Source organism: Typopeltis vanoorti, chromosome 18, assembly GCF_054136105.1.
Source record: "Typopeltis vanoorti isolate ZY-2024b chromosome 18, IOZ_Tvanoo_1.0, whole genome shotgun sequence".
Lineage (NCBI taxonomy): Eukaryota > Metazoa > Arthropoda > Arachnida > Uropygi > Thelyphonidae > Typopeltis > Typopeltis vanoorti.
The window spans coordinates 70,688,450-70,711,184 of NC_143566.1; the positions used below are offsets into that span (position 1 = coordinate 70,688,450).

The window sequence follows — 22,735 nt, forward strand, 5'->3', positions numbered from 1 at the left end:
TTTGCATTAAAAAATTATGCGTAAATATTGTATATTTAAACCAAATTTCTTAACAAACGGCCTGAATTTTCAACATTATACTGAGTATACAGAAAATAGCAAAACGGTTTAATCAAGAAACGAAGGACGTTTAACGGAAAGATTGAAATAAGCCCAAAAATGAGGCGATAAGGAGTAAGTACAATAATAGTGATAGTACATTGATACCACTGTTAGAGCAAAAGCCACACTAGTACCATTCATATAGTAAGAATAATATTGGTAAGAATACGTTGATACAGTAAAGCAACATCGCTAACAAATATATTTCTACACTAAGAGCAACACAGATAAGAGTGACTCGGTATACCATATAAGGTATGATATGGTATTCCGAGCGACTGTTTTTATCAGAACGACATTTTTAGAACTAATTTGCGAAGAACAAACTAAAAAGATTGAACATGAAGACATAAGGAAAATTAAAAAAGACCTTAACAAAAAATTAAATCTTATTTCGAAATTATTTTAAAATGTGTATCTAAACGAGCACCAGACAGTTGTTACAGCTCATGGGTGTGTGGAGAGAGAGAGAGAGAGAGAGAACGTGATAATCGTTGGAGCTATAATATATTTATCGGTGGTTGCAGAAGTATCCTTTAGTAATATTATAGTAACAAATGTAGAGTATGAAATTATTTCTGCTTTTATGATCACTTACTTCCAATGAGTGCTGTCGAGATCTATTTATTAGTGTTATGCAAAAACAAACCACAAGAACATAAAGCCGTTAGTTATCTTCTTGGAAGGCTGATAGTAACAATATGGATGACCTTTGGATTTTTATGACTCTTTTTCATGGCCTATTTAACACGTCCGCTCTTCTGATTCTTGCATTTCCTGTAATCTGATAACAGAAATTATTCCCGCTAGGAGAGTGCCTTTATTCATCACTTCACTCAAAACTCTTACTCCTTATCCAAATACTGGTTCTCCAAGAATTCGGAGAAACTGGCCTAGTAAGGAATAGCTCATGTCAAAAATTCTAGCCTTTCGCCTTTCGCTGCAGTTTACACTGCAGCTTCAAATCCAAATGTATGGAACAAGTGCACTAAGCTTATCACTGTGTCACCTCTCACCTATAATCTTTATCTCCTCTCTCACATCCTGTTGGTATAATAGTAATAATCGTTTAGGATAAGGCATTAGTTTTCCCTCCAAATCTAATAGAAGGCATTCTAGAAAATTCTTCGAGAAGGACTTCGGTGAAATACTCATTGACCTTGATACTAGTACTTTTCTTGGCCCTAATGATATTAATTCAGTTGTCAAAATAATTTGCTTCAGAACTATTAACCATCTTGTATCGTCTCTTCAAACTTTCCTAATCAACTGCTATCTATTCTACAGCTTTGAAACAAAATTTTATCTATCTTCCCAAAAATGAGGTCAAAGTCAACCATCGAACTATCGCCCTACTGTTGTGTTATCAGCACTCTGAAAATAATGGAAATGTCCACCGCCAACTTCTTCACTACATAGAAACTCACCAATCACCAATATGTTCATAAATATGGATTCCGCCTTTGTCATAGCAGATCTCCTCATCATCCTCACCCATTTTTAGAGGCAGGTCATAGAAAAGATGTGCGTAACTTCAGTTATGGCTCTTGATATTTTCAAGGCATTTGATCATGTCTGGAATCGTGGTCTTCTTACTAAGCTACAATCTTCCTCTCTAGTCGTTCATTGCAGGTCACAGTGTATAGTTCTTACATTTAATTAGCAGAAAGATGATTTACTTTCTGCTTTCATCTCTCCTCTTCCTCTTGTACATCAATGACCTTCTTTTTCTGACACTTAATACTATTCATAGCTCTGCTGATGACAGTACGCCTAAAAGAAAGATCATGCCTCACTCTCCTTCACTTCTGACAATATTCTGTTCGTCAACCCGGGAAGAAAGGGCATTTTACTCTTCATGGGTTAATTTTCATATCTTAAGTGCCTATTCTTTTCATTTCGATAATACTACTCTTCTCTTCTTCTCTTGACACTTTCATTAGAATATTGTTGTATTACGCTTAAAATATTGTTCCTACTTTGACGAAGCAACTAAGACCTTACTTAGAATGCTCAGTTTTCTGTTTAGAATATAGTAATTTGCTTAACTGATGACTCTCTCTCTCTCTCTCTCTCTCTCTCTCGCTCTCTCCAGTTGCTGTCCCATAAATAATGTTTTGTCATGTTGATTTTTCTATATTTATATGGGCACTTCTCCATGAACATCTCTACTGCAGTTCTCTACCAATCTTCCTGAAATCATGCACGAACTCGAGCAGTTGCTAATCAATACCCATACACATTTCAGCTTCAAACTAATCGAACCAAATTCTCTTCCTCGTTCTTCATCCTCTATACCTCTACTCTTTGGACGGTGTTCCCCATCTGTTCTCTCCAATGATTATAATCCTCAGATAATGAAGAAAAACCCAACAAGTTCTTTTTTCTTTGTAACCAGTTATCCACACACGGCACTGTCGTGCCATAGGCCTTGGGATCTTTGATGTGTGGGTTGATATAAATTAAAAAAACTCCATAACTCTAAATAAAGTTTGGATATATACTGCAAAAATGGATCGTTCAAAAACTGATATTTTAAAATTCATTGAAGGAAAATGTCTTTATGATTGTTTTACATTTATTTCTTTAGCAATCGTAATTTGTTGTCATGATGTCAAATATGCAATCTGATTTTAATTTTCAATTGTGTTCATTTTTTTCTTTATTTATTTTTTCTGCTTACATATAATTCGCGACATCTAAAATGTGAGACTATATCGTAACATGTTTATTTTAATTCATCTTGTTTTTTCATAAACTTAATCATATAATTAAAAGTCTAGTAGTTAAATTTAAAATTGTTAAATATGATCAATTCTGTTAATTTTCTTTCTTAATTATATAGCACTGAAAACACAAACGAATTTTTAAACTTTTTACCTACTCACCAATTTATTTATAGCAAATAGGAACGAAGAACAGAAATAGTACTGCGGATACCAATCATTTTCTGAGACTGGTATTCAACTACATATTTAAAAATAATAATTTAAAACCAATTATAGTTTAGAATGGATAGAAGCTTTGAACAAACAATTTTTGTTCGATATTAAGTTGCGGTCTAGATGTGCATAAAATTACTATGTCCAAAGCACCTTTCTAATTGGAGAATATACTGCAAATCCGGAGAGTATATGCTACGGACTTTGATTGGTGCCTGATGATGTCATAATTAGAAAAAAATTCATATATTGATTGATGCGTTAATATTTTTTATTTCATTCACACTCACTAGAAAGCATGCACAAAATCTGGTTGTATATGATATAAATAATTAAAACATATAAATAAAAAGCAACGTTTTAAAAATGTAACTAGAAACTGAAATAAACTAAAAATATAAAAATATATAAAAAACTGAGATTGAACTAAATATGACGAGGCCTTTCTCATTCTGACGAGCAGTCACCAGTTCAACTGCATCAAACACGGATTATGTAAGAAATGCTGGAAAAAACTGGAATCAGTAAGAACATTACATGAATATTAATTAACGTAATTAAACTTATATTTGTTAACTGAATTTTTCCCTAATATTGCTTGTTTCTTGCAATAGAAGCTCACTACTATCTTACACGTAGAAGTATATGGTTAGGAGAAATCATTTCGATTCTTCGAATTTCCGATCATTAAGTCCAAAACGTACCCTGTATAGGTATATCCACTAGATCGGATTACGATATCCTTGTTACATAAATGTTCAGAAAACCTTTCTGCGTTAGAAACAGAAGAGTACCACTGTAGACTGAAAACGGTAAGATATATTTTAAAATAATTATGATAATATACTTAGCATAATTTGCATTAAGTGAAAAATTTCTGAAATATTAATTTACGAAATAATGAGAATTACTGTCGATCAATAATCTGTGTTAAAGATAGTCAGCTTTTCGAATAGTTTTCGCCTAAGTATATTTTGTTTCTTTTACACCAACATATATTATCCTAGATATTTTCTCATGATGTCTTGATTATTTTTATTATTAAAGAGGGAACATTTCATGATTAAAGAGGGAATATTTATGAGACTAGTGCAAGGTCTTCTTCCTAACATGGAATTTAGGCCAAGTGGCCTGTTCCGATCTCGTGCCATCTCTTTCTTGGTCTTCCGATTCTTCTTTTTCCACTTATTTTGTATCTGTATAATATTTTTGGTGTCTGCTAAATGCCTTCACAAATTTCACATGTTTGTAGTTCATTCCTTATTATATTATCTCTCATTCTTTCTATTCTTGTACATCCTTTAACTCTATGGCATTTCAATTGATCTTCTTTGTATTTTATTTTCACCTTTTTTTCCTTTCCACTCAACTTTCCGAGCTATAGAATATTGTTGGTTTGCCATGATTTTGTAGAATTTTACCTTTGTTTGCATTTAGTTTCTCCTTCATCCTATAAATCGACAAATGTTTCCTAGAAAATTATGTAACTTATTATCTACATCATTATTAATATAATGTTGCTCCACTTTCTAAACGAAAATGAAATTTATTTCAAAATTAAATTTCAAAAAAAAAAAAAAAAAAAGATGAAATTCACAAGAACGATATCTCCTAACCCTTGGGATTCCTTTCACTTCTTCAATGCATTATGTTTAATATACCAGTTGTGATTTCTGATCCTTGAGATGACGATTCTTGTTGATTCACCCTGCCTTATATGAACTGAATACAGTTCGCTGTATCCGGAATCTAGCTGTATTATTTTAATATGACTACGTTAAGGAGAATGGGAATTAGCAAATATTATATACCTTTACTGGAGTTGGATATTTTGCCCTTTAATTCCAAAAGGAAAAAATGAAATAAGGACGATCAAAAATAAGGACATATATTGGTTAAAATTGAATCAAAATACAATATCCATGAAAATATTCATAAAATATTATCTTAATGAGAGAGAAGTTACAAAAAATCATATATTAATAATGTTCCGTGTGCTGTGTTCTGCAAGTGTACCCAAGGGAAAATCTCCTTAAATTGTCATAATAAATTAACGAGGTCTACACCCACAAGAGAATATAGGATGTGGTCTTCATAGGAACACATATGATTTGCGAATAAAGAGGGAATACTGGATTAGAAAAGAAGAGAAGGAGAATATCTTGTCAGTTATAAGTTAGTACAGTATAGTATAGTAGTTTGTAACCGGCATTCATGAAAAATAAATAAATAAATGTTCATAATTAAGACAGAATTGCCTAAAGAAGCCATTTTGCCGCCTAGTTGGACATTGGTTGTGTGGATAGCGCTTCCGCTCTTCAGCAACAGGTTGTGGCTGACAGATTTCACCGTGGCATGGATGCTTGATCTAATGTTTCGGTCTTTAGGTAGAAGAGGATATTTCTTTGGCAGTGTGCGATCGCCATCCTAATTATTGAAAATCTCAAAAGACTTGGAAAACAATTCCTTACTTGAATTCCTTTACAAGATTTGAGGATCATTTGAACTTTGGCCTAATATGGTACTAACTGTATGATACATCTACAACATTAAAAATATAGATATTTTGTTCCTTTAACTGATTTTTTTCAATATTACGTTCACTAAATCAAATTTCTGATGGATATGGCAAGTTTTGTTTTATTCGTAGAAACTTTCCATAAAAAAATAAATCAATAAATAAACAAGGAAAATTATATTCACATATGCAATTAACGGACACGTGTTAACTGACTTCCTTCTTCTTTCCTTGAGAAACCTATAATATCCAAGAACGGCATATGGTAACTCAAGTGATACGGTTACTCCCTGATGAAATTGTAATCTCGTTTAGCACACAGATGCTTATGGCTAGCTTTGGGTAAGAGATGAAATTTCATCGGCCGCTGTGAGAATATCTGATTACTGAACGCGATTCAGGATTCTTTGTGTCGCTATGTGCTGATCAGATATTAGTTGTTGCGTGTAAGATGACCAAATTACTGTTGACACAATTTTCCTGTGTAATGTTTCTAATTTTGTTAGGCGGCTGTTTGATGTGTTTGCACCGTATCTGAGTAGGGATTCGCAGATAACGTGATATAGGAGTTTTTTATGTTGAATGGAATAATGTCGTTTACTTAAGAGTTTTGCTGCGATGATAAGGAGTTTGGTGTGTAGGTATTCTATATGTTTTGTCCATTTAAAGTGGCAATCTACATAGAGACCATGGTATTTTGCGTGTGTTTCAGGTTCGATTTCAGGAAATTTGCAGCTATTTTTGTTGTTAATGCAGCGGTATGTGTGACAGCGTATCGATAGTGGTGCGGGGCGCATGATTCTTGGGTTGTGTATTATCGACATCTGTGTTTTGGTGCAGTTGATTAGAATTGTGTTTTGGTGCAGTTGATTCGAATTGCGTTTTGGTGGAAGTATGTTGTGATTTCGTTTAGGTATTGTTGTGCTTTGCAGAGAGCCGTGTTATGTCTGTGTGGATTGCTAGTAGTCATCTGCGTACTAAAATATTTGACTTCTTATGGCCATGTTATGAACATCATTAATGTATATGTTGAATAAAGTGGGTGATAATATGGCACCTTGAGGTACACCGTATTTTATTTGTATACCCCGACTGTGACATGTACCTATTTTTGTTACTTGTGTTCTGTTTGAGAGGTAGTTCTTGAACCATGTATGCAGTGTTCCTCTTATACCTATTGAGTATAGTTTGGTGAGTAGTATGTCATGTTCAAAGGTATCAAATACTTTGGTTAAGTTAAGCAGTATAAAGACGGCGTACTTGTCTTTGTCGAGAGCTTTGTTTATTGTGTCGGCGATGTCTTCTAATAAAGTGAAGGTTGTTTTCTGAAAGCCGTATTGGTTTTGTGAGATTATATTGTACTTCTGTAAATAGTTCTGTAGTCTGGTGTGCGTTATTTGCTCTAGAATTTTGAGATGACTGGTAGGGTAGCTATTGGTGTGTAGTTCTGAGTATCGCTTCTTTTAGCCACGCTACCGGCCAAGACGTCTATAGACGTTCAAGTTATCACTGATAACTTGAACGTCGAATATTATGTATTCATAACTGTGTCGAATATTATGTTCACAATTCTCAAAAGTATTGGATTTATTTGTTCATAGTTATAAGGTCTGTGAGTCTTATTTTGTCAATTCCTGGAGTGGTCTTTGGTTTTAGGTGTAGGAGTGCTTCTTTCAGTTCCTGTTTTGTTATCGGTGGAAAATATATAGTTTGTTCTTGACTTTGTGTCGGTAGTTTTTTTTGTTGATCGTTGGTAGTTCGTCTTGTTTGAGTTGTGTAATATTGTTTGTGAAAGCATGGTTGAATGAGTTTGCTAGTTCCTCTTGGTTTGTGTCCTGACCGAAGCCTTTTGCAATAAAATCTTGTGCTGAAGGTTTCTTATTTCGAGTTACTAATTCGTTGAGAGTAGCCCATGTTTGCTTTATGTTGTCGTTATATTCCATGAATTTTTGGAAGTAGTAGTATCGTTTTGCTACGAAATTTTGTTGTTAGTTGAATTCTTGTGTTTTTGTATAAGGTTTGTAAATGTGTGTTACCGGGCGACCTTTTGAGTTTTTTTCATAGATTTTCTTTTACAGTAATAGTATATAATATGTCGTCATTTATCCATGGATTGTTGTCTGTTTGTCGCCTCGTTTGTGTTGGCTTTGTTATTTTTTTATATATTTCTGTGAACGTTAGTTGAAAATTCTCGTATAATATTACAGGATCGTTTATTTTAAGTAGACAATTCCAGTCTGTATTTTTTACCTGGTTATCGACAATGCTGTTTAGTATGATCACGTTTGTCGACTTTTGTGGTGGTGGGAGGGGGGGGGTAGGTAATGTAATAACACTAAGTTGAGACAAAGTAGTGATCGGCAATTTTGATATTAATTACTGACGATGTATATGTATGGATGGGAGCCCGTATGTTGAGATGATCAATGCATGATTATGTTAGTGAGTTATCAACAAGAGAAGAAATTGAGTATTTCTTCTCTTGTTGGGGAGTTAGTGGTGGGGTTTATGTTGTACTGACTTAGTATATCAAGATATGTGTTAGTGGTTGAAGAAGCGTGATCAAGAGTATTTATGTTGATGTCTCCTATTAGGATAAACCTATGTGTTGTACGGGATTCGATGCGCTTAGCCATGCTTCTAATTCACGAAGAAAGCTGAGTGGATTATTATCTGGGGGTCTGTATATTGTGTTTATTGTGTATTTGATACTGTTATGGCTATTTGTTATTTCCAAAACTAGTGTTTCCGCATGTTTGAAATGAGTTTGTTTTTCAGTCAGATTGTATTTTTTTTTTTGATAAGTGCCACGATGCCACCTCCTCTTTTGTTTGGTCTACATAAGTTGTAGATTTGGTAATTATTTATGTTCTATGCGTAAATTTCTGTCTTTTATTGTAACTTCGGTCAGTATTAGCGCATCGTTTTTTATCATGGTGTAGTTGAGCTGTATCATCAATGTAAGCCAGTCGTTTCTTTTTCATAATTCTTATGTTTGTGTGTTGGTATTGGTGGAAATGTTGTCTGACCATTTCTTCAAAAAGTCAAAGACCTTGAAGTATATGTTGTCTGACTGGAATAAGTTCGCCTGTGTTTGGGATGGCCATTATATAGTTTTTAAGTAATTTCTAATCTTGTTCTTAAGGATGTGAAGAGTTAGTATTTTATATTGGTAGGCTGTGTAAGTCGGGTTCACTTGTAATTATATAAACTCGAGTGTTTTCATTCTTTCTCATAAATATCTGTGAATCCTTAGTCCACGGAAACTTATAGTTTTTCTCTGTTTTTGTCTTCCTTGCTTGGTATAAAAGATTTTTGAAGTATGGAGTTCAGTGTTCCGTTATATAGATTGGTGTTGGGAGTTTCTTGTCAGTTAGGATCGATGTTGTCGGCCTTGTTTTCTTGGTTGCTGCAAGAATTGAGTCGCTCAGACTTCTGCTGGTAAAACGAGCGATGATTGGTGGCGGTCTCTCTGTTTTTTTTTTTTTTTTTTTTTTTTTGTGGGCTTCGGTAAGATCAAAAATCCTTAGCCTACTCACAGTAGCAAAATGTGATAGGTTTGCTACCTTTCTTGGGTGGATGACACTTAAAAGATTGATGAGATGCCTTTTGGAATTGCATCCAAAAACTGAATACACAATTATCACTAACGAATCGAGATAAATATAGTGAAAGCTCTATTTATATTTCTCAACCAAGATATAAAGATCTTAAATTTTGGTAAGATCAGTGTTTCAAGGCACAATTACATGCATCAAAATAAGAACCTTATTTTTGTCTTATTTGTGTCTGTTTCTTCCCATACTGTAATCAAAAACTTCTTCAATACTATTATAATGTCCGGTTCAATTTTAATATATCAATAATATTAATAATAATTATTATTTTTGAAGCAGAATCTTCATTTATTAATTAATTTCGAAACATTTCTCGATATTTCCCAAAATATTCCCATTTTTTTTCGGCTGATCAAGAAGATCAGCCGGGATCTTGAGTAAATATCAGACCAAATCAGTCTCTTATATGAAAATGATTCATTCAGAACTTTTAACAGATTTGTCTTCCCTTCTTTGCAAGTATTTACATAACACTTACCTGATAATAACGTTCTAAAACATTTACAGCCTCATATTTTGTACTCCAACCCACTTTCAACATATTGAAGTTAGGTGACTGATGAAGTTTTGATTCAATAATTGGTATGTTTTTTTTTCTTTTGCTTGCATTTGTGCAAGAAAAAGAAATTTATTTATTTATTTAACAATCTTTCAAAAGTAATTATTTCAAACAATCAGAATAACTTCATCTTCCATTTTTATCATTTCTGATTCCTTTAAAATCTCTCTCCCCTCCTCAACGAAAGTTTTCAATAACCTTCCGAACATTTTTCTCTTTCAAGATTCTGCCTTCTTATCACACTCTTTAAGTTTTCCTAAATTTTCTCTATATTTTCTTAGGCTATCTGCTGAGTTATTAGCTATAAGCTTTGGATATAGTTTCTTCTTTTACAGAAGTTTCTTTCTCTCAGAAGCCTCTTTCTTGGATTCACAAAAGGCTGAACGTTTTCCTATTCTTGCAAACAGTTTCAAAATATTTCCCCTTGATTTAAGAGACCAGAATGTTTTTCAGGTATCCTTGTCACTATCTTTCTGAGATTTACGAGTAGTTCCTGTTTTCAACTAGGTCTGTGACTTAGTCATTTCTATAAGCGTTCACTTTTTCGTAAATAATTGTTCTTTTCATAATGATATTCATGTTCATTCTGCCACCTAAATGAATGGTGATCACTGACCCTTTCATCTCCGTTGTTTGCACCTGCATCCTGAGCCAGCATAAAGATGTCATCGTCAAATAATGTATAAACGATAAGACATTTCTTGTTTCATGTTTTCTCTCTATACGATTTTATGCATATCTTAATGTTGGAACATATATTCATATGGACCACTCTTTATTCTAAACGGAAATCCTATCTAAATCGTAGTAGCCACTTAAAGATCCTTTCAAATTACAGCAGTCCCATCGACTGGTATAGACCATCATCCCTTATCTGGAACACACTTATCTAGAAGACGTGGAATCAATGAATCCAATGCAGTCATTTTATGCTTCTTCAACGAAAACGAGGGACTCATCTTAAATGATATCTTGTGTCACTCATCCGCTCACTCAACATACATACTTGAATTTAAAGTTTACAGCAATAATCTTAAGACAATGTTGAAGCCAGCTGACGATTTCCAAAGATCACTGGTTTTCGCTTTCATTATTTCTATTCAAATAGATTATTTCACTTTTTTCAGATTTTAATATTTTAATTACCATTTTTAATTAATATAAAGAAACACAAATACTGATCTTCAAATGGAAGCAATTGGCTAACAATTTCAAATACACCACAATGTTTTCTAGAAATAATTTTGTTAATTATCGAACTCTAGAATTTTATATGCAACCATAGCTCAGATCTACCCGCTAATTAATAGAAATAGCAAACTCAGCAACAGAATCAAATTGCAGCTATACCAGATGACGATTCGTCCTATAATCACCTATGCCTCTCCAGCCTGGAGCCACACCTCTAATACTAACATTATTAAGATACAGCGAGTGCAAAACAAGTGCTTGAGAATGATTTTGAACGCCCCGTGGTATGTTAGAAACAGCCAACTCCACAGAGACACAAATATTCCCTATATTCTCTCTTATCTACAATCCTTAGCTTCCAAATTTTTTCTAAAGACGTCCACACATCCCAACGATTTGGTTCAACAAGCTGCAGCATACGAGCCAACGGACATATTTAAATATAGAAGACCAAAAACTATATTAGCCTCCTATAGCGATACATAATCTCCATGCCCATTCAGGGCGAGCAAACTGCTCGTAAAATTTACCCTCACTGTAACCACGACAGATAGCGGGGAATATGAAAAGCATTTTGCTTCACCCTTAAAGAATAATTGTCAATTTATATGCAAGAGAACTACCAGTTTATGTATGGCGTAACAGAAAATTATACAAACAATATTACACATAATTAAACATACCTGGATGCATTTATCTTCGAAAGTTTTAAACAACGAACATGCCTATCCGTAAAACAAGGAGCCATTTCAAATCAGGAGTTTTTAAAAGCGTTCATTTTAGGATATTATTATGATTATTTTTGTAACTAATCTTAGTGAGAAACAATATACCGATCCACAATATACTACAGTAGTCGCCTACCTCTAAATTCAAATTGTTACTGAAAGAGATCGTAGGAGCTCCCTATATTTTCAGAGGAGATAAAGAATTTCATTTTTAATTCGTTTTTATACATTTATCTTCCAACATTCTATCAAATAAAATCACATTTAATTTGATAAAAAAAGTTTAGCTAAGTGACTATATGAACGTTTATTTCGATAAACGTTCACCATTTCTTGATAGATTAGTTATTCCTTCTTATTGCTGGACTAGAGTCTCTCTTATATGCATTGAATTCTTCTCTGAGAGATAGACGGATATATGTAAAATCAATTTAATATACCGTATCTGTTCTGGAAGTATGTACTGTCTTATACTCGGTAACTTATAAATATATCAGACTAGTTGTTAGAGTGAATAGAATATCTGCTTTCCACAAATGGTTTGTATACCAGTAAGCAAGAAACTCTAACAAACTTCCATAACCATATTTTTATAAACGTTTGTTATTTATTGATAGAAATGTGAAGAAATTGAATTCATAACTACAAATATTTATAAGTTATTGTGGATTGGGCAGTAAATAAACATTTTTCTGATTAATTATTATTAATAATAGGATGCTTTTGTTTAATTTTTTTAAGTTTATCATTAAAGTGTTATGCCTGAATAACTTTGCAGTTTAATCTTCTACGATCATGTTCCAATGAACAGATGAAATCTTTACCTTCAAAGCAAACTCATCATAATCAGTATCAAACATGGATGTTCCAAAGTATTTACCAACTTTGTTATTTCCTATTTCTTATATATATATTCTATTTCAAAGACATCTCTAAAGCAATTCATATATCACTCTTTTATTAGTGTGCATACGAGTGGAGACAAATGAAACGTTCTCATAAACACCTAGAAAAAAAAATAATATTAAAGCAACTCTTCTTATATATATCCTAAAAAAAGGACAAACCATTACAATTTAATGAACTCTGGGGTTTAGATATCTTCTTTCTTGTGGTTCAGAACTTACCAGCCCGCTCTTCGTGCATTTAATGGTCTGACTACCTCGCAGCATTCTTTTTTCAATCTCAACGATTCGGTAAACAGCCATTACATGATTACTACTGAGAAAGATTATCAATCAAAACACACACTTAATTCCATTTGGGAATAAACTTACAGTTAGTGGAACTATTAAATCAAAAGCTAAAACGAACCCTGCAATATAATATCTTACGATCCTGTTCATAGCAGAGACCCAACTCTTGTGTTGTAAGAAAGGCATAAAGTAAAATAACCTAATTAGAGGGTGCTTTTTCAAACTTATTGATTTATTTCAGAGGCACGCAACCGTTAGGTGTTGCATAACGAACGTTATATGCATTCAGTGAATAATGTAAAAGTCTAACAACAAAAATATGCAGCTTATTCCATTCGCTGATAAACACAGGTTAGTTGAAATGTTCATTCAAATAACTAAAGAAATATACTATTTTTTATCAGTATTTATTATTTCATTTTATTAGTACTTCTGATTCCATAATCCCTTTGGAAATCATGTCATTTTAGAATAGACTCGTACCTAAGGCCCTTAAACTTTTGTTATCATATACCAATATCTAATAGTATTAACTTTTACATTCCATGTGGACGCTACATATTATGTTCGCAGAACATAGTAGGATCTCAAATGCCATTACTTATTTTAGCATGAATGATAGATTATTCAATAACATAGAATTTTTCAATGACGCTTTTGAACAGTTTGTTTTACGGTACTGTTCAAAGACTTTAAAATATAAAAATAACTAAAATAAAAACGAAGACATAGTTATTCATATTAACATGTTTCGCTTACAAATTTCTTTACAGAATTCAGCAATGGACGTGCATTGTGTATTCTTTACCATCTGCCTTTGGATAATTCAGCTTTCTTCCTTCAGCGGTTTGGACTTAAACTATAGCGAATTAGTAAATCTAAACGTGGCTTGCAAACCTCGTGATTCCTGTAGCAATTCTCAAGAAGCGGAAAGTGAAGAAAAAACCTGTGAATGTGACGAGGCTTGTGCAATTTTCCGTGACTGTTGTATAGATTCGAAGTATACTACAAGGGTCCCACCTCACGTATTGCAAACTAAGTGCCAGTCTATCAATGGTATGCACGTTTTCATGATAACCAGCTGTCCTAGTGAGTGGAAAGGTCCAAATGAAATCCGTATGTTGTGCGACAGCGCAGAGGAGAATCCTGAATTTATCGGCACACTCGATCAACCAGTAAAGGTCGAAATCCCAACGACTTCTCGTACCAAACGAATCACTTATAAGAATGTGTATTGTGCGAAATGCAATGACGACTTGGAAACGGAAGACTGGAATTTGGATGTACTTTGTAATCCTGTTCCACCTGGTTTTTCCATCGTGGACAGAAATATGGCTGACAGATTTCTGAACACATTATCCTACTGGGAGAATAAGTGGGGAATTTGGCTTCAAAACAAAGAAAATATGACCCTCTTCAACCCTTGCAATATATATAAAAGGATTCCTAGTTCGATTCGTCAAAATGTAAGGCGCTGTTATCCAAATTTGATTTCGAGTTGTTCTCCACACTGGAAGGATGAAGCAGTTCGCTCCAAATGTCATGCATACCAAGAAGCATTAAGAACCACTGTCTATTCACTGATGTATAGAAATGTCGATTGTCTTCTCTGTAATTATGATTTGACCACAGTCGTGTGTGCAACTCATGATCAATTGACCGACAGAGAGTTTCCGACATTTGTTGTATTGTTTAATACGGCTACTGCTAACAAATTATCAAGTAGTAAAGGCAAAAAGTGCCCGAATGGTCAAGTATATGATACCTATCATGGCTCCTGCGTAAACGCTGTTTGCGGTTTTAGAAACAATGTAGTTAAAAATGGACGATGTGTTTCAGTTTCCAGCTAAAGGATTAATTATGACATTTGTTTTGTTATCAATAATAGGTGATTACAGCCCTTTCAATAAAGGCTATCACCTATAATTATAGATTTTTAAGAGTTTAGTCATATATTTAAAATTTTCTTATACTCAGTAAACTTATAAATATATCGGTGGTCGAGTGAGTAGCATACCTGCTTTCCACAAACGGTTTTTTAATCAGTAATCATGAAACTCTTAACAACCTTCCATAAATCCGATATTTTTATAAACGTTTTTTTCTTTATTGATAGAGATGGGTAGAAATTGAATTCATAACTACAAATATTTACAAGCTATTGTGGATTGGATATTCAATAATCATTTTTCTTATTCATTACTATTAATGGTATGATGCTATTTTTAATTGTTTTTTAGTTCATGATTAAAGCGATATGTCTGAATAACATATTGCAAAGTATTGACCACCTTTGTTATTTCTTATTTCTTATAGATCCTGTTTAAAACACCACATCTCCAAAGTTCATCTATCACTGTTTTATTTGTGGACATACAAGGGGAAACTGACAAGTTTTGATAAATTCATAGACAAAAAAGGATGTTAAAGCAACTCTTCTTAAATATACTAAAAGAAAAAGAAAACGTTATTACAATTTGATAAAACCTCGGGGTTAGAGGATTTTAAGATATGTTCGTTCATATGGTTATATCATAATATCTTTTTTTTTTGTTATATCATAATATCAGAACTTTTCAGTCCCACCTCGTGAATTTAATGGTCTGACTAACTCACAGCATACATTTACCACAACAGTGATTTTCTACACAGCCGTTACATGATCACTACTAAGAAAACCTATCGGAGAAAACACGCACTCATTCCATTTGGGGATAAACGCACAGTAGTGGGACTGTTAAATATCTTAATAAGTTTCTTACGATCCTCTTCATAGAAGAAATCCAACTACTCTTTTGTAAGCAAAGACATAAAGTAGAGTAACCTACCTACAGTGTGCTTTCTCGATTTAATTCACAGGGGGACATCTATTATGTGTTGCATACCAAAGATTATATGCATTCAATGATCAATGTTGTAAAAGACTAATAGCAAAAATATGCAGCTTATTCCATTTGCTGATAAACTCAGGTTAGATGAATTGTGATTTCAGATTACTTATAAAAAGAAATGTTTCTTTTTATCAGCACATTATTTCTTTTTATTAGTGCTTCTGATTCCATCAGTCCCTTCCTAAATCATGTCATTTTAGAATAGAAACTCGTATCAAAGGTCCTTAACCCTTCGTTTTCGTATACCGACAATTTAGTAGTATTAATTAACTTTTACATTGCATGTGGAGGCTACATATTATGTTCGAAGAACATAATGGGATCTCTAATGTCATTACTTACTTATTTTAGCATGAGTCGAAGTTTAATTAATGAATCATCAGAGATTCATTAATAAAATTTTATACTTGAAAATGAGTTCGACAATTTGATACGCTGATGGCAGTGTTTTCTCCCTGAAAAAACAATGAGAGACATAATACAAATCTCACGAGTCTTGGCTATAACGCTAATTGAACTATAACGCATGTTGAAGTTTTCATGCATCTGAGTTCCATTTCATTGGAATTCGTTTGTGCTTCATATGAAGTTTAATAGTGAGGTAAGTTTTGAATTGTTTGATCACTGAGTTCTAAATAAAACAACTCAAATCATGAACAGTGTGTGTGTGTGTGTGTGTGTGTGTGTGCGTGTGTGTGTGTGTGTGTGCGTGCAAATTAACAGAGAGAGAGAGAGTAAGCGAGTTATTTATTAAAAAAGCATTTTAATGAAGCATTTAAATATACTTCTAGAACTCTGAACTTCACTATCTTGAATTGTTGTAGGTTAGAAATTTAAGATAAAACACATTTTAAGAGTTGCAATTTCTTGGAAGATATACAGAAACAGAAAGAAAGCTGATTGCGCTGGAAGAATTCTGAATTCCGCTTCCTATTAATGGATTTTCAGAATATCATTTTGATATTGTATTTGAAAAATAATAATATATATGATGTTTAGCAACATATAGGTTCAGTTGAAATCAGTGACTCAAGAAATCTTGATATTTTATTTCGAACAACCAAAGTCAGCATGTTTCATTAAGAAGTTGTGGAGCTTTTCTGCCTGGACATTTTCCTGAGGAACGTATACAAAGAGATCAAGAAAGATGACGGACTGACTAGACACCTAAATAATAATGAGAGCGGTTTTTTGTCACTCTATATGATTAAAATTAGCCTAAAAAGCAAGACATATTTATATTAGTTATTAGTCTTTCAGCACATGTAAATGAAATATAGCAATGGATGATCCAGAGTTTGTCTAATACACCATGCTTTTCATTAGGAATGGCAATATGTCTTAAATTGATATCTCAAATTAGAAATTATTAACAAAGAATAATTGCGTTCTTTAATGATAAATACATGCAAACAAATAATTGCTTTCCCTACTTTCAGTTATAGATTACTAATCTGACTGCGCGAGTTCTATTAATTTATTGCAAAAGTCTAGGTAGTATAATGACGATGTCCTTTGGTTGAAAGAAAAACGGACTTGAATCTAATCTATTGAGAATACTTTCTTTTATCATAAGTACATCTTTTAATAAAAGCAGATTATATGACAATTATCGAGTTAATGAGGTGACACGTTTAATAAGTTAATTTCTGTTCTTCCAAAACTTGATTGTTCATAAGAGGATTTTACTAGAAATATAATAATTATAAATCACAGCTGGTAACTATTTATTAGCCAAAAGCATTATTACAGAAAAAGTTACAGTATATTAGAATGAATATATGATATTTTTAGTAAAACAAATAATTGTTTGAAACTAATAATATTATTAGTAACATAACGTTTAAGATTTTACGTTTAAAAGATGCTTCGAAGCTAAAAATCAAAGTAAACTAACCTTATTTGTTTCCTAAAATCCAAATGCTTTTGATTAAATTTCAGTCTTTTAATCATGTGACTGTTGCTTAGCACCAACACGTTTTTGTTTTTTTTTTTGCGTGTGTGTGTGATTATGCGTTATATTGCAGGTTTAAACATCTCTTCAAGAAAGGATCATAACTTTCTCCCTTTTCACATCTGCTGCTAATCTCATTTGCACCCACAGTTAACTGAAGACTTGGATAGCGAATATTACTGGAGAAGATAAATCCAGCACAGATTGATTTTGCAATGTTGACATAATTACACAGAGCACAGTGGATATTTCTGTACTTCTCATTGCTCTCTGGTGTTCTGTATATCACAGCTTGATAAGCGCTACATTTTTGACGTGTGACGTCATCTTTCCAAGATGGCGAACAAGTTGATATCACATCCGGGATACAATACCTAATGGAATCTTTTATAGTGGTGGGAAACTTATAAGTTAAAGTGCACCTTTCAAATTTTGAAGTGCTAATTTGAAAACCCCAAGATTTTTTAGCTTCACTGTATCTAATATTTTCTAAAACGAATCGACGCATCTCGTCGCTGTCAGAGATGCGAAACCATGGAGGAACATCACACATTATGCTTATATTCCAGGTCACTGTTTCCAAATCTTGGCTACAAATTGCACAATAACGATTTTTGTATGTTATTCTTTTGTTTTCGTTGGTCACTGGAAGCGAGCCCATCGGATCCAGTGGGGTTTTGTAATTGGCTTCACAGAGATCACGAATACGCTTCTCTCCAGACCAGTTTGCCGAACAAGATTGCACTACAAAGATATTTCCTGTGTCTAGTGGAACACATGTGACGTTGGCTTTACGTACAGTTGTGTCTTCAAGAAACGGGGAGTCCAAACAACAGTCATCAAAGATAACACAATTTTGATCACATCCACATGTTTCTCGCGTACGAGGAAATTCATTTTGACAGCGAATTTTGCATCTAATGCCGAGGTCCTGAATTGTTTCCTGAGTGACTTGAAATAAAGCATCAACTGTTAAGAGCAATACATATGTAGAAAAAGTCCTTGTATAGAGCATTATGAATGGATGGTAAGGCGGATATTTTAACTCTCTTGAGATCTATAAAAAAAGTTACTCAAGTTATAACGTAATCGAAATTATAGAAAGAACAAAATGGATAATTATAATTTTATCGAGATAACTATTAAAAGAATGAACGATCACTTTACATAAACTTAGAGAAATCTACATTAACCATTGTGATTTATTTATAAATTGAAATTATCCAGATTTGTAAGAAAACGGGAACTTTTCACAGTAGAAATTACCATAAAGAATAACTTAAACATGTGTGTATTATTTTTACCTTGCTTATAAATACAAATTATAATGAGCATAGTTATTTGTTTTGAACGATACGAGGAACATATTTTATGTAAATATTATCTTAAAATTTGCATAATGACAAAAAATTATTTTAAATGTGAACTTACCGTTCCCTTGTAAACTGTTGTGATTTCATTAAAAAGGGATATGCGATACTTTAGAAAGAGAATGCTGCATATTGCATTATCTGTGCTAGTATAACATTCTAACTATTCGCTGTGCTTGCTGTTGATAAAAACCAGACCGGATGAGCTGACTTCTGGGTAGTATAAATAAAGTACTCACTTTGAACTGCCCGGATGTGGAGACCAGATAAAAGAATACATCGTTACAGAGAATATACATACAGTTTCTCTGATGTGGCATCATGGGAGTTTATGCCATATTTATTAAATTCCGTAAAAAATAAGACATCAGTCAGGGGATATTATTATTATTATTATTATTATTATTATTATTATTATTATTATTACATGTGTGTATTATTTTTACCTTGCTTATAAATACAAATTATAATGAGCATAGTTGTTTGTGGCATTTTTGAACGATACGAGGAACATATTTTATGTAAATATTATCTTAAAATTTGCATAATGACAAAAAATTATTTTAAATGTGAACTTACCGTTCCCTTGTAAACCGTTGTGATTTCATTAAAAAGGGATATGCGATAAAATGGAGTAAAAATTTACATCAAGGAATTAAACTTTCACCTGCAGTTAACTTAAACACTCTCCTCTTTGCAGACGACAAAAATAAGAATTACAAATTCTGAAGATAACTTACAGAAAGCTATTTTAAATCTAAATGAAATATCCAAAGATTATGGTATGATAATATCAACGGAAAAATCAAAAACTATGGCCTTTAAAGGACAAGATCCAGCAAGAACTAAAATAGTAATATATAACAAGATCTTAGAACAGGTGAATTCATTTAACTACCTAAGTTGTATGATCACTTATGAAAATGAAAAAGATATAAACATAAAAATTGCAAAATATTTAAAAATAACAGGTGTAATTAACTCTATATTTAAACCAAACCTAGTTCAAAAACAAACCAGGCTAAAAGTATACAATACATTAGCCTGACCGGTCTTAATGTATGGAAGCGAAAAATCTGAACAATAAAACAAAAGGACAAACAAAGATTAACAACAGTAGAAATGAAGTTTATTTCATTTCTACTGTTGTTAATATAAACATAAATGGATATGTTTATATTAACATATCCATTTATGTTTATATTTTACACATGGATTTGTAAAATATAAACATAAATGGATGGAACACGTTCAAAGAATGAAAACAGAAAGATTACCAAAACAAGCCTTAAAGTACAAGCCATTAGGAAAAAGAAAACCAGGACATCCTCTTAAACGATTCAACGATGACTTCTAAGGCCGGAACAGGCCATGCTAGGCCTAAATCCTTGATACGTATGATTATTATTATTATTATTATTATTATTATTATTATTATTGGTCCACGAGCAACCCAGGCGATGTGGTTCCCCGCAGTAACAAAAGAACTATCACTGGAAATTCAACAAATTAACCCTAACAAAGGACCGGGGATAGACGGAATCAGACCAAAAGACATCCAGAAACACTCAACCAACCTACTTCCATTTATACAAAAACTGTTAAATAAAATCTTCGAAACTGGACACATACCTGAAACACTGAAGACTGCATTAATCACACCCATACACAAACAGGGAAAAACAAACATTATAAGTAAATACAGACCCATCGCTACGCTATCTGTAATCAACCAAATCATGGAGCGCATCGTGCATCAGAAACTCTCCACATACGTTGAAAAATTTCAAATCATACCCAAAACACAATATGGCTTTCAAAAAAATAAAGGAACAGCAACACTCCTGGAAGATTTCACAGATCTAATAAACGCTGCATTGGATAAAAACAGAATAACATTAGTGGTATTCATTGACTTAAAAAAAGCATTTGACACACTAACACACAAAACCTTGTTAACGAAACTAACCCATATCGGAATTGGAGGTCGTCTACTCCAGTGGTTTAAAGCATACACGAAAACACAAAACAGAAACAGAAAGCACACCACACGTATAGGATCAGCACACAGCAAAGAGGTACATGTAACCTGTGGAGTACCGCAAGGAGCTATCCTATCTCCCATTCTATTTAACATATATACACACACGACATAAGCCAACTCCCCCTAAAAAGTAAAATCTTCCAGTACGCAGACGACACGGCCATAGTATCCATTCACAACAATGCAAATATCGCTTACACAAATATGCAACACGACACCAATCAAATCACTAACTGGTTAACCGAAAACGGCATATATATAAACCCTGGAAAAACAAAGCTAATGGTATTCAAAAACCCCCAAACCCTGCCCATAGAAACTAAATATCTCACTATCCAACATTCATCCTCCTATACACACAAAGCGAAGAACCTAAAATCACAACCATCACACAGGTAAAACATAACACGCTATCTCGGACTTCACTTCGATGCTGATCAAAGTTGGAATAGCCATACAAACTACCTACATACCAAGCTTAGGATAATAGCAAGCAAACTGTACAGATTAAAAGACACTGCCCCAACCGACATAAAAATACTAATCTATAAAGCATTATGTGAAAACATTTTAAGATAAGCAATCACATCATATGCATTCTGCGCAGACTACAGACTTAACAGGCTACAATGGTTGCAAGATAAAATGGTAAAACTGATATTCTGGGAACAACCCGCACTTATGCAGGAAGCACGGACAAAACAAAATATTTAAGGTGAAACATTTATGCCACTACACAGTCATGTGAAAACATTACTACAGCCCAATATATAGAGTAACCAGAACAACATATCAAATAACAAGACCACAGTCAACAAACTACATAACATATAAGTACAACAATCAAAATGGCAAAGCCACCCGAAACTTCTACGTACCTGACATGATAAACAAACTGCCATTCGACAACAGAAACCTAGGAACATACAGAGAGCTGAAACAGGCACTATATAAATATTATAGCGAGAATGAAAATTAGAGCAATTCCTGTTTCTCTCTCCCCCACCACACATGCACACACACACACACAAACCTATGACAACCCCCCCTCTCAAAAACTATCACTACAAGAACACAAAGAAACAAACACACCATCTCTAAATCCAACCCTATTTGCACAAAAAAAGAAGAAAAAAAAGTTAAATTGTAATAGCAGTCGAAGTCTTCCAAGCACGTACCAACAAACAGTAAAATCAACACCTGGATTGTGACCAGTATAGGAACACATGAAACCACCACCATCTATCATCTATTATCTTCCTCAGATAAGGTCTGCTAAGCTTCGAGGGAAGAAAATTATTAACTTTCAAGTATCTGTTATTCACAATTATAATGTGTTATAAATATTATATATATATAATTATTACAGCATCTATGTATGCAATTTATCTGAGACATAAAAAAATAATAAATAAATAAAATAAATAAATAAATAAAATAAATAAATAAATAATAATAATAATAATAATTATTATTATTATTATTATTATTATGTATATTCTATATTCAAAAATTCTGTATAATCTTTATTGTAAATATTAGAAGAACATGTGTTATAAATACATAATATAAAGGCAAAAAGTATTTTTAAAAAAATTAATTGAAATCCATTGTAGAAAATGT

The 22,735-nt window shown here is 33.0% G+C and overlaps 2 protein-coding genes across 3 annotated transcripts in view; one reads left to right on the top strand and one right to left on the bottom strand.

Annotated features, from left to right (window-relative positions):
• Positions 1–22,489, bottom strand: part of LOC150096771 (uncharacterized) — a 99,851-nt gene extending 77,362 nt beyond the window's left edge. Inside the window, exons 1-2 of one of the 2 annotated variants that reach the window (XM_090407986.1) lie at positions 19,130–22,489; positions 17,455–18,755 (exon numbers count right to left, since the gene is read on the bottom strand). In XM_090407986.1, coding sequence (XP_090264112.1) covers positions 17,754–18,713 — 960 coding nt within the window. In that variant the 5' untranslated portion in view covers positions 18,714–18,755; positions 19,130–22,489 and the 3' untranslated portion in view covers positions 17,455–17,753. Of the gene's footprint in view, positions 1–17,454 lie in introns of those variants that run through there. The other variant, XR_016549794.1, reaches the window with a different exon arrangement.
• LOC150096774 (uncharacterized) lies at positions 3,812–15,147 on the top strand. Its single transcript, XM_090407985.1, has 2 exons — positions 3,812–3,856; positions 13,627–15,147. The coding sequence occupies exon 2, from the start codon at positions 13,636–13,638 to the stop codon at positions 14,701–14,703; it is 1,068 nt and encodes a 355-aa protein (XP_090264111.1). The 5' UTR covers positions 3,812–3,856; positions 13,627–13,635; the 3' UTR covers positions 14,704–15,147.
• Positions 22,490–22,735: the final 246 nt, after the last annotated feature.

Coding starts and splice junctions, on each gene's coding strand:
- LOC150096774 (XM_090407985.1), top strand. CDS start 13,636: ATGGACGTGCATTGTGTATTCTTTACCATCTGCCTTTGGATAATTCAG.